This window comes from Mastigoproctus giganteus, chromosome 9, assembly GCF_048544385.1.
Source record: "Mastigoproctus giganteus isolate SK-2022 chromosome 9, ASM4854438v1, whole genome shotgun sequence".
Lineage (NCBI taxonomy): Eukaryota > Metazoa > Arthropoda > Arachnida > Uropygi > Thelyphonidae > Mastigoproctus > Mastigoproctus giganteus.
In genome coordinates, this window is record NC_143583.1 from 33,082,039 (window position 1) to 33,098,075 (window position 16,037).

Below are 16,037 nucleotides of genomic sequence, written 5' to 3' on the forward strand. Positions count from 1 at the left end.
CCTAAGTTTAAAGTTTTCCCCCGTAAGAAGTTCTGAACCTCCACTATCTTGGAAAATGTCTTATCCGGTTTCTACTGTATATATCATAGTTTAATTAATTAACATGCAAGTGATTTGATTATAATGCATTGGTTCTGCACATTCAGTAAATCACCAAAGTTAATGAAATGGCATCGGTTTCATTACATCTCATATTAGCATTAGTAGTGGCAAACAATGAAAGAAAGAAAGATCATACAGAATCAGAAAAAAAGAAAAAGAAAAAAAAGTCACTTCCCATTTCACCTAATCATTCCTCCCAATAGTTTGTCTAGTTCTTCCTTGAATTTATTTAAGCTATCAACTTCTACAATAACAGATGGAAGATTGTTCCATCAATCAACAACCCCGTGGCTAAAGGCAAACTTCTGCACATATACTCTGCAGCCATCCTTCCTCAATTTGAATTTATGCTCCCACATGTGTAGTCTGAGGAAGAGGAAGAATAAATTAGCATTGAGCTTGCAGAATTCATTCAAAGCCTTAAACACTCAGCCAGATCACCTCGCTGGTGCCTAGTCTGCAGATGCTGAAATTTTCAGAACTGAAGCCTTACTTGGTAAGAGCACCCCCCATTGTTCCCCTCGCCAATCTCGAAGCGTTTCTATGTACTCATTCCAGCAGATCTACATCCTTCCTAAAAGGAGGCCTTCAGCTTTTATGTAATACTCAAAATGTGGCCTGACCATTGCTTTATACAAAGGGATAATAATCTCTTTATCCCTGTTAGCTAAATTCCTGTGTATCATTGAAAAAATCGCATGAGCTGTCTTGCAACCTGTCTGCACTGCCCAGAAAATTTCATATCTGACTCAGTTACCCCAAAAGGTCTTTTTCATTCTCCACTACCCTGAATGAAGTATCACATAGTTGCTACATATCTTTGGGGTTACTACTACCCATATTCAGTACTTTGCATTCATCAATGTTAAACTTCAGTTGCCACTTCTCAGCCCATCTGCCCAACTTTTATAAATCCTGTTGCAGTAGTATACTTTTGTTACTGTCATTAACAACCCTGCCAACCTTTTTTCATTTGCAAACTTGGACATTAAGCCTCATATGCATTCATCAATATCATTGATAAACCATTAGCATTAGCATTAGTAGAGGCATATGATGCAAGAAAGCAAGCTTATGCAGCATCAGCCAAAAAAAAGAAAAGAAAAAAAAGCCCACTCCCATTTCACCCCTCCATTCATTCAAAATACCTGTCCAACTGAGCCTTAAATTTATTTAGGCTATCAACTTCCACAACAAGGGTTGGAAGTCTATTCCACCAATCAACTACCCACTTGCTAATGGCAAATTTCTTCACATCTATCCTATATCTGTCTTTCCTCAATTTGAATTTATGCCCTCTCAGATGATTATTCTGAGCAAAAGGAAGAATCCCATCGGCATTGAGCATGCTCAAACCATTCAAGGCTTTATACACCTCTGTCAGATCACCTCGCTGGTGCCTAGTCTCCAGACAGTGTAATTTGCAAAACTTGAGCCTTTCTTCATAAGAGCAACCCTTTGTTCCATTCACTAATCTTGTTGCCCTTCTCTGTACTCGTTCCAGCAGCTCTACATCCTTCTTGAAATGAGGCCTCCAGACCTGTATACAGTACTCAAGGTGGGGCCTGACCATTGCCTTATACAAGGGAATAATCACCTCCTTATCCCTTCTAGAAAAATTCCTGTATATCCTTGACAAGACATCATAAGCTACTCTTGCAGCCTGTCTGCACTGCTCAGAAAACTTCATGTCTTCATATACAGTTGGTCCCACTGTATAGATTGTCTCAGACCATCGTAGTCGCCTTTACGAAAGCAAAAACCCTTCCCTTTACCCCTGATGGTAGTTACCATGGGGGACTCCACTAATAACATTGATATATGAAAAGCAATGTCCATTTATTAACAATTACTGTCTTCTTCTACTCAACCATCCCTTTATCCATAGCAGCAATTTGCCCTTAATGCCATACTACTCCAATTTGTACAGCTGTCTTTTTTGTGCAACAGTATCAAAAGCTTTCCTGAAATGCAAGTACAGTAAACCCCCGCTATTCGCGGTATCTGTATTTGTGGTTTCGCGTATTCGCGGTCGCTGATTTAATATAAAATGAAACCTAAAAAAATGTGAATTTTAAATTGCCGTGAACATTTTCCGCCATCAAAAACATGGGCGTGGCTAAAATAATCTTTCCTGGTCAAAACAGTGCTCAGTGGGTGGGGGGAGAGGGGTGACAAAATCGCGAGCGTGGATGTTTTTCGCTAATCCTTGTTCAGTATGTGTTATGCACTTGTCATGGAAGGTTTCGTCATTTGCTTTAATTTATATGCTTATTAATTGAATAAATTTATCAATTTATAAATTGATATGCTTACAAAAGTGAAAAATCTACCGTTTTGCAGTGTGTTAGTGTAAACAGACTTTTTCAAGTGTATTAACAGTAGAAAGTGACTTTATTGTGTACAAATTCTTTTCTAACCCCTACAAAAATATGGCTACGAATAACAAGGGAATTGTGAAAAGATCAAAGAAGGTGATGATATTAGCGAGTAAAATTCAGTTATTAGACACAATTTCTAATGGTGAAAGTGTCTCGTCAGTGGCAAAACATTATAAAATCAATGTCAACGGTACGATCAATCAAGAAATCGGAAGAAAAAATCCGCCATAGTGTCCGTGAAAATGCGCTAATTGCTTAAAAAATTTGCTCTGTAACTTGTGTGTTAAATTTGAAAAAATGGAAAAAGCTTTAAATCTGTGGATAGAAGACCGAACTCAAAATAAAATTCCCTTCAGTTCACTCATCATTCGTGAAAAGGCAAAACACCTTTATCAACACTTTAGCTGAAACTGGTGATAGTACTGGCGAGATAAATTTTTTAGCTAGCAAAGGTGCTGGTTTGAAAGATTTGTTTGAAATTTCTAATAAATATTACATTTAATATTAAATTGTTTCTTTAATTTTAAATTTAATACCAAATAAGGACCAAATAATTTAATATTAAAATATTATTTGGTCCTTGAGGTTGTCACAGACATTCTCTCAGATATGCCAGACAAGCTGTACTTGCTACCTGGGAGTCTAAAACGCTGATGGAACTGATATTCGGGTGACACTCAAGTCAAGTGGACCCAATTTCGGCGAAGTCCGGACGGTCTGTGACAGCCAAATCCTCTGCTTGCACCTTCACGATGGTGGGACTGTTAGTAATCCTGGGTATAACTTCCATGCACAAGCACATGGTGGGTGACCACCCAGGTGTGAACCAACGTAAGCAGGGGTCGAGGTGTGGCGCCCACACCACATGGAGGAATGCCGCCCCTCTATGTAACCAGGCAGTACTAGGTGGTAGATGACTCTCATCAACCGGTGAAATACCACCACTTTGCTTATTGGAGGCTTGAAGTGGTGGAACCCATGTTTAGCCTCTAGAGCTAAGTTCCGGTCAACCCTTCCCTATCTCTTCCATCATGCAGTATGATTGATGACTTTTGAGGTTATGATGAACGTCGTGGCGGGATCCAATATTCCTTACATTTCGAGGGTACAGCTCTAAAACGGTTTTCGCAGGCCGGCCGCTAGTTAGTACACCAGACCGAACCTATTGGTAACTCTCTAGGAGGCTTCCGGATCAGCTAGTGTATAATCTTGCTACCTCTACTCTGCCAGATAGTGACTGGAGGGAGTCCGAGTAGTCTGTATGCGGGGAGCATTGTCGAGGCCACGTTATGTCAAGGATCTGGGTATATTCTTACCACATGTACGCCATATCCAAAAATTTCATTACTTCATACAGCATGTCCCACCCACTTTTTCTTACTATTGAATACACCATGAATTGTCAAACTAATAGAACAAGCTTATCTGCGAAAAGATCTAAACCTCCCAAGGATTTCCTAATTCATTTCACAAATATATGTGGTCTCAATTCTAATCTCAACGATGTCCATTTTCACTTGCAGTCTGCCAAACCCCATGTACTTTTTCTGACAGAATCTCAGTTATCGGTTGATTCAACTACTGCTCATCTCAGATGCCCAAATTATTCGCTGTATGATTCCTTTTGCCTCAAAGGTGGTACTTGTGCATATGTCCGTTCTGATATTCCCTGTCAGAGACTTGGCAATTTGGAATCTCCTCTCTTTGATCTTCTCTGACTTAAAATCTCTCTACCTCATTGTGCCAAATTCATCTGTTGTCTCTACCGTTCTCCCAACTCCACTAATCACTTGGAGCTCTTTGACTTCCTCTCGTTGCAACTTGACTTTCTCCAGTCCAACTTTCCTAACAGTGAGGTAATTTTCCTTGGTGATTTTAATGTTCATAACTCCAGCTGGCTTCCGTTTTCTAGTCACACCGACCCAGCAGGTCGAGATGCTGAGGCTTTTGCAATTACTAATGACCTAGCACAGATTGTTCATTTACCTACAAGAATACCGGACAATCCGAATCATACAGCCAATACGCTTGATCTTTTTCTCACAAACAACCCTTCTAAGTACACGGTCGAAGTGAGAGGTCCTTTAGGCACTTCAGATCACAACTTGGTGATTGTCTCTTCTCCAATGGAACCTTTATCTCATGGCTATTCCCAACCTCGTGTTGTTTGGCATTACAAGAATGCAAAATGGGATGACCTGCGAGACTTCTTTTCTTCTTTTCCTTGGTCGAATTACTGTTTCAAAACTCCTGATGTCAACGTTTGCTCAGATCGTGTCAGTGAAATTATTCTTGCAGGAATGGAATCCTTTATCCCACACTCCACTTTAAAATCTCGTCCTTTATCTAAACCTTGGTTTTCCAATAAATGTGCTAAGGCTGTTCAAGAGAAGAATGTTGCATATCGTAATTGGCTTGTTTCTAATTCTTCAGTTTCATTTTCTGCCTACACCAAAGCTCGCAACAATTGTAAAGCAGTTATTAATCAGTCCAAACTAGAGTTTGAACAGGCTAAGAGTAGAAAACTTGCTTCTCGCCCTAATGGTAGCTGAGCATTCTGGTCTCTTGCCAAAGCTATTGGCTGCAACTTTTGCCCATCTCTGCTTCCACCTCTGTCCAAACCAGATGGTTCTGTTGTCACTTCAGCCAAGGATAAAGCTGACCTGCTAGCATCCCATTTTTCTTCCAGCTCATGTATTAATGAACTTGGTAAAACACCTCCCACCATTCCCAACCCGGTCCATTCAATGCCTCCTGTGGTCTTCCGTCAAAAGGATATCAGAAGGATTTTGTTGAATCTTGATGCTAAGAAAGCTCCAGGTCCTGATGGTATTTCTCCACTTGTTCTCAAAATCTGTGCTCCTGAACTTACTCCTATTCTTTGCCGCCTTTTTTCACTTTCTTATTCCAAAGGTGTTTTTCCTTCTGCTTGGAAATTGCTCATATCCAGCCAGTTCCTAAAAAGGGTGACAAATCCCTCCCATCCAATTATCGTCCCATTGCAATTACTTCTACTCTTTCTAAAGTAATGGAGAAATCAATTAACCGCCAACTCTTAAACTACCTAGAAACCTTCTGTCTGATCAACGATCGCCAGTATGGATTCCGTCAGTGTCGATCCACTGGTGATATTCTTGCTTATGTTACCCATTTATGGACTACTTCAATGGAAAGGTTCGGTGAAACACAAGTAGTTGCTCTTGACATCTTAAAGGCTTTCGATCGTGTTTGGCATAAAGGTCTTCTAAACAAGCTTCCATCTTATGGTTTGCCAACTGTTTTTAGTAATTGGTTATCCAGTTTTCTCTCTGATCGCTCACTGAGGGTGATGGTAGATGGCTCTCTGTCTTCTAACTTCTCCACTAATGCTGGTGGCCTCCAAGGTTCAGTTCTTTCCCCCACTCTTTTCCTCTTGTATATCAATGACCTTCTTCCATTGACTTGAAATCCTATCCATAGTTTTGCCGATGATAGCACATTGCATTCAACCTTCCATTGTGAGAAACCTTGCCCTGCTCAATCAGCTTCAACTTCTCGAAAATCTGCTACCAATTCCTTAAATGCCGATCTTCAGGTAATTCTCCAGTGGGGCAAAGACAACTTAGTTGATTTCAGCCCTTCTAAAACTCAGTCTTGTCTTATATCCCGCAAAAAAGGATTCTTCTGCTCCTATGCTTATCTTTAGTGACACTCCAATTTCTAGGCAAAAGGATATATCTCTTTTGGGGATTTCCCTGACTTCTAATCTCTCTTGGCACAAGCACATTACAAATATTGCTTCCTCTGCATCTAAAGAACTTGGTTTTCTCTTTCGCTCTCGCCTTTACTTTTCTTCCAAACAGCTGCTCACTCTGTATAAATCACAAATCCGCCCTGCCATGGAATATCGTTCCCACATTTGGGGTGGTGCCCCCAAAACCTCTCTCAGGCTTCTTGATTCCATTCAGAAGAGGGCAGTTAGGTTAATTAATGATTCATCTCTAACAGAGTCTCTCCACTCGCTTTCTCATAGACGTACTGTTTCTGCTGCATACCTCTTCTACAGATATTTCCATGGGCACTGTTCTTCTGAATTGGCTTCTATAATTCCCGCTCTCTCTTTCAAAACAGTCCGAACACGTGCCGCCACCAGCCAACATCCATTTACTGTCCAACTTCAAAATCACAGAACCAACTTTTCATCTTCCTCATTTATTCATTCAACTGCCATTTCCTGGAACAACCTTCCTTCATACGTATTTCCTGAAAATTACAATCTACAGAAGTTCAAGTCCAATGTCATCAAATATCTTCTTTCGTCTTCTCAGCCTCCAACCCAAGCACGGTACTAAGTACTATAGGTTCTAATACCTCTCATGTTTGGGGTTCTCATAAAAAAAAAAAAAAAAAAAAAAATTTCATTTCGATGCCTTATGCTTGCATTTCACTATGTACTTTCTATGTACATAGTCATATTATCAAAGTACATATAATACATATACATACATAGACAGAATTTTAGACTAGTTTTTTTCTTATATATTTCATACTTTTGAACGGAACCCCTGTATTACTATGGGGGCCATAACTCAGTATTCCCGTTTTCGGTATTCGCGGCATTTCTCAGGAACAAAACCACCGCGAATAGCGGGGGTTTACTGTATATCATATCAAAAATATTTTTGGCATTCAGTTCCTTTGTGATAACATCATAGTTGTGTTCAGATATTCTTGTCTGAACAATTTGATTGGATACTATGATTTGGTGATCACAAAGGAACTGGATACAAAAAAACAATTTTGATATCATATACTTGGATTTTAGGAATTAAGAGCAAGTTGCTACAAGGGATAAAAGGATGGTTGAGTTGGAGAAGACAGAGACTGGTAATCAATGGACACTGCTCTTCATGGACCAGTGTTATTAGTGGAATCCCCCAGGGTTCAGTGTTGTTCCTATTGTTGTTTTGTATATTTATCAATGATATTGATGATGGTATATCAGGCTCAACGTTAAAGTTTGCAGATGACACAAAGGTTGGCAGGGTTGTTAATGACATTAATGACAATATGCTACTGCAACAGGATTTATAAAAGTTGGGCAGATGGGCTGAGAAGTGGCAACTGAAGTTTAACATTGATAAATGCAAAGTACTGCATATGGGTAACATTAACCACAGAGAAATGTACCAAGGTATGAGGAGAATGAAAAAGAACTTTTGGGGTAATTGTGCAGTCAGATATGAAATTTTCTGGGCAGTGCAGACAGGCTGCCAGAGCAGGTCATGGGGGTCTTGTCAATGATATACAGGAATTTTGCTAGTAGGGATAAGGAATTGATTATCCCTTTGTATAAGTAATGGTCGTTCCAAACCTTGAGTACTGCATACTGACCTGGAGGCCTCATTTTAGAAAGGATGTAGAGTTGCTAGAATGTGTACAGAGAATTAGAAACAAGATTTGTGAGGGGAACAAAGTGGTCCTCTTACAAAGAAAAGCTTAAGTTCTGCAAATTACAGCATCTGGAGACTAGGAACCTGCGAGGTGATCTGATTGAGCTGTACAAGGCCTTGAATGGTTTGAGCAGGCTGAATGCTAATGGGATTCTTCCTCTTGCTGAGATTAAGAATCTGAGTGAGGCATAAACTCAAATTGAGGAAAGACAGTTGTAGAACAGATGTATGGAAATTTGCCTTAGACCAGCAGTAACTGATTGCCGGAACAACCTTCCACCTATTGTTGTTGTGTAAGTTAATAGCTTAAATAAATTCAAGGAATGCTAATGCTAGTATGCAATCAAACTGATCAGAAGAGATTTCCCCTTATCAAACCCATGTTGTGTCTGAAAAATAATTGCAGCTTGTCTGTATGTTCCTGCATTACTCCTTTATCAGTGACTCCATTATTTTCCCTGGAACAGAAGTTAAACTAAGAGATCTGTAATTACTTGTGTCACCCTTTGATCCTCCTTTGTGAATTGGAGTTACAATTACACATCACTTATTTGCTGAGACCTACCCTGAATCCAAGGATGCTCTCATAATTATGGCTGAGGGTTTGCCTACTTCCTTTGGCTCATTCTTATTAGATAGATGCCATCCACCCCAGATGCCTTTCTTATGTTTAACTTCAACAATTGCTTTTCTACTTTCCTCTCAGTTATATAAAATCATTTGTTTTTTCAAAATACCTTGAACAAGTTGCTTGTCATTGTACTATTCGAATTAGTAACGCTTCCCTATTATAGGAGATTACTGTTACTTATTCTCAGTGGATGCCAACACCAAATAATAAATAACAATAGCCTTCTCTAATGAGGAAGTGTTACTTATTTTAAGTACAATGACCGACAACTCATTGTGAAGGTATTCACAATATAAGATCCATTGAAAATGATGTCATTTCACCAAGGTCATTGAATTAATACACACAGAACTGATGCATTTGACTAACTTGTATGTCTAGTAGATTCTGTGGTTTGAGGTTTTAGCCATAAATTTTTATTTAGTCATTAATTAATTAATCAGAGAATTTGTGGTGCATATTAAACTTTTTCTGATATCCCCAATTAATGAGAATGATGTCTTTGGTGTAAAGGAGATCAATTGTGATAAATTGAATGATCCAATAATGGAGAAAAGTAATTTTTGTTCAATACTTCCAAGAAAAAAGTACTGACCCTTTCACACAGGCCAAAGAGCTACTCAGTGATGACGTTTTAGCTCGTGACCGCTTCATGACTTCAATGGAGTACATTGAAGTCATGTAATCCATTGAAGGATTACATGACTTCATGTCATAAACTGGAAGAATTAGGTTTCTTGCCGCCTTTGGAATCATATAGAATACAGGATCTTTCCTCTGACGATGTTCTCATTGACAATAACAACCTTCCAGGTGTACAGCATCATTTTAGTAGTATAATTCAGTATAAGATATTGATTTGAAAATTAATACCTCAGAATGCAAAGTGACAATCAGATTAACAGGCTTAATAGTGTTCAAGAAAGCTCTTCTTGATTAAGCATTGAAGTTTTGAATATCTTAATTTTTAAATCAAGAATATGTTAACAGGTATTATTCATTATAAACAACTAGCTTTATCTTACCATAAAATAGTAATGCCTATTCAGAAATTCACAGTGGTAACACCCAAAAAGTTAAGACTTTGTTGACCCCACAGGCTCACATCTGGTGAGTATGGGCTTGGCACACCCAGGGTCCTGAGCTGGATATCATCATTCTTCTCTTTCTTGGTGATTCCCTTCTACCTCTGACTCCTGTTCTCTCTCAGGCTAATTCAGAAATTTTTTTTTGGCTGTGCAGCATAAGCCTCAGGCTTCCTTGCACCACATGGCTAATAATAATAATAAGACTGCAGTAATAGTCACAGCATGGTTTGTTCGAGGTAGGTCTTGTCTGACCAGTTTGATTGGATACTATGATGTGGTCACAAAGGAACTGGATGCAAAAAATAATTTTGATATCATATACTTGGATTTCAAGAAAGCTTTTGATACTGTTGCACATGGAAGACTGCTGTACAAATTGTAGTGGTATGCATTAAGGGTAAGTTGCTACAATGGATAAAGGGATGGTTGAGTGGAATACAACAGAGAGTGGTAATCAGTGGACACTGCTCTTCATGGACAAATGTTATTAGTGGATTCCCCCAGGGTTTGGTGCTGGGCCCGTTGTTGTTTTGTGTATTCATCAATGATATTGATGAAGGTATATCAGGCTTAATGTCCAAGTTTGCAGATGATACAAAGGTTGGCAAGGTTGTTAACAACAGTAAAGACAGTATACTACTCCAACTTGATCTAGATAAGTTGGGCAAATCAGCTGAGAGGTGGCAAGTGAAGTTTAACATTGACAAATGCAAAGTACTGTACACGGGTAGCAATAACCCAAGAGAAACATACCAACTGTGTGGTACTACACTCAGGGAAGTGGAAAGTAAAAAAGACCTGACGGTAATTGGGCAGTCAGATATGAAGTTTGCTGAGCAGTGCAGACAGGCTGTCAGGGCAGGTCATGGAGTCTTGTCAATGATATATAGCAGGGGTAGCCAACTTAATTTGTGATACGATCTACTTTTTTTCTTCAAAATGTGCCATGATCTACCTCTCTGAAGAAATTCATTGCACATGGTTAAAAACGTTAATCAACACATATTGAAAATTGTTGTTTATAAATTTTAAAATTAAATACAATTCAGAATTCTTATTTTAAATTTAACATATATTTAAATTTTCAATTTATACAAAGTTTGTGTCTTTGTGTCATCTGCCAAGCTTTCAAAATCAGGAATATACTGTGATAAGGCCAACCGTAAAGAATCTTCTATATGCAAGTCTGTAAGAGTAGTGCGTTTCTTCATCTTTGTTTATTTCAAATACAAAAAGGTCGATTTATATGTGGAACCAAAACAGAAATTTAAAATTTTACTGCATTTTTTTTACATTTGGGTACTTCTCTCTGCAAAAATATTTCCAAAAGTCTTTTTCTGATGATCTGGCTTTTAGGAAGATATTGTTTCGCAAGGTAACTATTTCATTTTCAAATAATATTTTCTCCATGTGAAAAAGCTCATCGATATTTTTTCTGCAATTTGTTTCATTTCTAAGTCGACATTAAATGGATAAGAAATATATTGAACATTGTCTTCAATTGTTTTAAAATCACTGAATCTGGTTTCAAAATCGTTCACAACTTTCTCAATTTCAGAAACATATTTCTCACTATTAAATTCAGAAACAGAATTTCACATCTGGTGAGTATGGGCTTGGTACACCCATGGTCCTGAGCTGGATGTCATCATTCTTCTTCTCTTTCTTGGTGACTTCATTCTACTTCTCTCTCTCTCTCTCTCTCTCTCTCTCTCTCTCTCTCTCTCTCTCTCTCTTTCTTAGGGTAACTCAGAAATTTTTTTTTGCTGGTGCAGCATTAGCCTTAGGCTTTCTTGTGCCATATGGCTAATAATAATAATAACAATAATAAAATAATATTTTTGGAAATGATTTTGCATATTTGCAAAATGGTAGAATTTTTTTTCTTTGAGATCCTTAGCCATTGCCAAAAATTGATATTTATATGCAGAAATATTACTTATTTTTTCCTTGTTATTCCAAATTCAGATCGCTTTAATTTACTGGTAAAATCTGCCAAAAAAAAAAGCCAGCTCACACAACCACTCCATATCTTGTAGCTGCTGATAATCATCAGCAGCTACAAGATATGGAGCGTGTACAGAGAAGAGCAACACGATTGGTGAGGGGAATGAAGGGATCCTCTTACCAAGAGAGGCTTAAGTTCTGCAAATTGCAGTGGCTGGAGACTAGGCACCTGCGCGGTGATCTGATTGAGGTCTATAAGGCCTTGAATGGGTTGAGCACGCTGAATTCTGATGGGATCCTCCCACTTGTTCAGAATACGAACCTACGGGGACATAAGTTCAAATTAAGAAAGGATAGATGTAGAATAGATGTGCGGAAATTTGCCTTTAGCCAGCGGGTGGTTAATTGCTGGAACAAACTTCCATCTGTCGTTGTGGAAGTTGATAGGTTAAATAAATTTAAGGAGGAACTGGACAGGCAATTGGAGGGTATGGTGTGATTTTTTTTTTTTTTTTTTTTTGGCTGATGCTGCATAAGCTCCTACACTTGCTTTCTTGCATCAAGTGCCACTACTACTACTACTACTACTACTACTACTACTATCTCCCCTTTGATCAACAAATTTTTTAATTTCATTCAGCAAATTTTGAAATATCTATAGGAACTTACTCCAACTCAGCCACCTCACATCTGTGCGTAATATCAGATCTGGTTCATTTTCATAAGTTGAATTTTGAAAAGTCTTCTTTGAAGAGATTATCCTCTGATGGAATTCACGATTTCAAAAGCTATGTCCGTAACACTTTTTAATATTTAATCTTTTGCTGGTTAATACTTGTTGGTGGATGATACAGCAGTAACTCAAAAAATCAGGAAATTCATCATCATTTTGGCAATGCAATAAATCTGTTAAAATGCCCGTCATTGCTTTAGCTCCATCTGTTGTTACTGAAATGAGCTTAAATAGTGGTAATTTAATTTTTAAATAAAATTTTTGAATGCAATAAATATATCATCTAGTTCTTTCTTTTAACAAAACCATACCCAGCAGTTCTTCTCTAGTGACAGAATCATCAAAAAACATACAAACAAAAACAAGCAATTGAGCTTTATCACTGACATCTGTAGATTCATCCAGTTGTAAAGAAAAGGACACACCATTAGCAATATGAGCACGCAATTGTTCGCTCACATTTCTACTCATTTTTCCGATGCGTTGCATCACGATATTTTGAGATAATTGCAGATCATGAAGAGCACTTTTAAGCCAGGGAAGCATTGTAAATCAAACAACAACATTTTGATTTTATCATTACAAAAAAAGTATTCTAGTTCCCACACTTGATGAAAATGATACATTTTAATCTTTTTCGTAGTATTCATTTTAAATCAAAGGGTATTAAATTAACATATAAGTATTGTCCAGTTATTAATATTAAGTAAGCTAAATAAGAATTTGACACATACTGCCCTCTGCAATGTAACTGCGTGAATTTTCACTAGACAAGCCTAGCGGCTGCCGTCAACAAGAGTAGTCACGTGGTTCAATGGATTTGTAATGAGGATATGCAGTGGGGTGCATAATAATAACATTTAGATTTTGACTAATCTATTTTTTATATTTAAAATTCTTCATGACATGATCGACCGAAATTAAAGCCACAATTGAATGGTAGATCGTGATTGACTTGTTGGCCACCCTTAATATATAGAAATTTTGCTAGCAGGGACAGGGAGGTGATTATTCCATTGTACAAGGCAATGGTCATGCCACACCTTGAGCACTGTGTACAGGTCTGGAGGCCTCATTTTAGGAAGGATGTAGAGTTGCTAGAGGGCCGACCGGGCTAGCCAAGTGGGTAAAGTACCTGCCCGGCAACCCAAAGGTCGCGGGTTCGATTCCCGCCTCGGGCTTGGATCAAAGTACTGCAAAAACCTTGGGAGGTGCAATATGGCCACAGAAGCCGATGCGCCAACAACTACCAAATCAAAAATCAAAATCAATCGAGTTGCTAGAATGAGTACAAAGAAAGGCAACAAGATTTAGAGGAACAAATGGGTGCTCTTACCAAGAAAGGCTTAAGTTCTGCAAATTGCAGTACCTGGAGAGTAGGCACATGCAAGGTGATCTGATTGAGGTGTATAAGGCATTGAATGGGTTGAGCAAGCTCAATATTGATGAGATTCTTCCTCTTGCTCAGATTAAGAACATGAGAGGGCATAGATTCAAATTGAGGAAAGACAGTTGTAGAATAGATGTGCGGAAATTTGCCTTTAACCAGTGTGTAATTGATTGGTGGAACAGACTTCCATCTTTTGTTGTGAAAGTTGATAGCCTAAATAAATTTAGGGCTGAGCTGGACAGGCATTTGGAATGAATGGATGGGTGAAATGGGAGGGTTTTTTTTTTTTTTTGGCTGATGCTGAATAAGCTTGCTTTCTTGCATCATATGCCTTTACTAATGCTAAAGATCTCTAGTCCCTCAGTCATATGCGAAGTGATTTATAGTATTAATCAAAATGTTAGAACAACATGCTTATGCTATCTCCTCTGATAGCTTGTCACATTTAGGTAATGAAAGAATCCTCAAAGAAGCTACAAAAGAACACCTCATCAAAACATATCGAAAGGAATCATTTCAGTTTATCTGGCACATTCATCTTGACCATAAGCTATGACACACTGACCTTTCTAATTTTTTGGCCTTCTCCAATCCTCCTTTGGGTAAACAAAATCACAGAATGCTTAGGTGGTAATATGGCTTATACAGTAATGGTTAGCTAATACTTGCACTGCTGACACTGCAATATGATGGTCATCCAATTATTTTTTGCATCCATTTCTTTCGTGACAATTTCTTAATAGCTTAACAGACTAGAAAAACATGATGTATCATAAACCCATCTGCTATTTTGCATTTAATTCCATTCCCATCTATTTGATCCTGTAGTAGATCTGCAATAATGGATTCCATAGTTAACCATTTAACTTCTGTCACAGAAGTTAAATTTACAACTCTGTATTTATCCATTTCAGTAAGACCCACTTGTTATACAAATACTATCATGTTATGATGTGCTTAAGATAAACAATTTCTTTTTTTAGCTTTTAATTTTAATACTGTTATGCCATCCCACATGTTTTAACTAAGAATAATATAATATTTTTAGTATTAGTATTGACAAAAGGGTGTAAGGAAGCCCAAATAATTTGCCCATGCCTTTAAATTTATTCAAACTCTGTCTTCCAAATGTTAGATAGAAATTCTTTCCAATTTTCCTTCCGGCACACACTTATTCTCTGACTGAAAGAAATCTATTCTGCAACCATCCTTTTTCAATTTAAATTCAGGTCTCTCTTTGTGTATATGTGTCATATAACAGTGAGTAAATATGCCATCAACATTTAATTTACTTAATTTTACTTTTAATTTATTATTAAAGAGAAACATTTCAGTTAGGTCACCACTATCACGATGCACAGTTTTGAGATGTAATTTACAGAATCTTAGTTTTCTTGGTAAGATTTGGTTATTTTATAACTTAAGTTAAATTATACAGTTTAAGTGTTACTATTATACAAATATCTGTAGTTGTGTACTAAATATCACAAGGGCTGTTAACAGTCCTTGTGATATTTAGAGAAGATGACTTGAGAGAAAAGAAAAACAAGCCTATTTCACCATTGCTTGAAGAATTTGTTTCAGGTCTACCACCAACAAAGAGTAATCTTTACTCTTTAAAAGTATCCAGGATATATTTGAGGAAAGAATTATTTGATGAAACAGTTGTAGTTTAATTTTTGTTTTTTTTGGGCATTTTAGGTTATGAAGTTCACTATAAAGGTGAAGGTGGAGAATGGCAACAGAGAAGGGTACTTGGCCGAAACCACACTTACAAGTTAGATGGTCTTGAATGTGGCATGCGATATCAGTTATATGCAGTTCCTCTTACAAGTGAAGGAAAAGGAGAACGTAGTAGCCCAATCACTTTCAGGACACAGGGAACAGGTAAGAAATATCATAACCTCTGACCTGGTTAAGCCAACTTTAGTTTAAATTTTTGAATAGTTTTGCCAAATGAAAAAAAAAGTTTAGTTTAGCAGTAAGGAGAACATTAATGGTGATATCAGCAGTGTCTATTTCCATGCCTTTTATTTAATTCCATTATAGTTATTTGAAAATAATGCCAGAAAGAATTGATATCGTTAGTTTTTTATGGCTCAAAAAAAAAAAAAAAAACAGTACATGCAGGAAAGTGTGGGGTGTTTGGAAATTCCTCTTTCCCCCCACATTAAAATTAAATGTGATAAATGTAAATTAAAAAAAAAATCACTAACAATTATTCATCATTATGGCAGTACCATAGTGATTGCTTTAGTTTCTTAGTGTGTTAATGCTTCTGGGCTTAATGCACCAATAAACAACCATACCACACACACACACGCACACACACA

The 16,037-nt window shown here is 37.6% G+C and overlaps 1 protein-coding gene across 1 annotated transcript in view; it reads left to right on the forward strand.

The window, feature by feature from the left end:
- Positions 1-16,037, forward strand: part of LOC150080136 (cell adhesion molecule Dscam1-like) — a 1,047,872-nt gene that overhangs the window by 855,136 nt on the left and 176,699 nt on the right. The window contains 1 exon segment of the mRNA XM_090381929.1: positions 15,406-15,591. Coding sequence (XP_090238055.1) covers positions 15,406-15,591 — 186 coding nt within the window.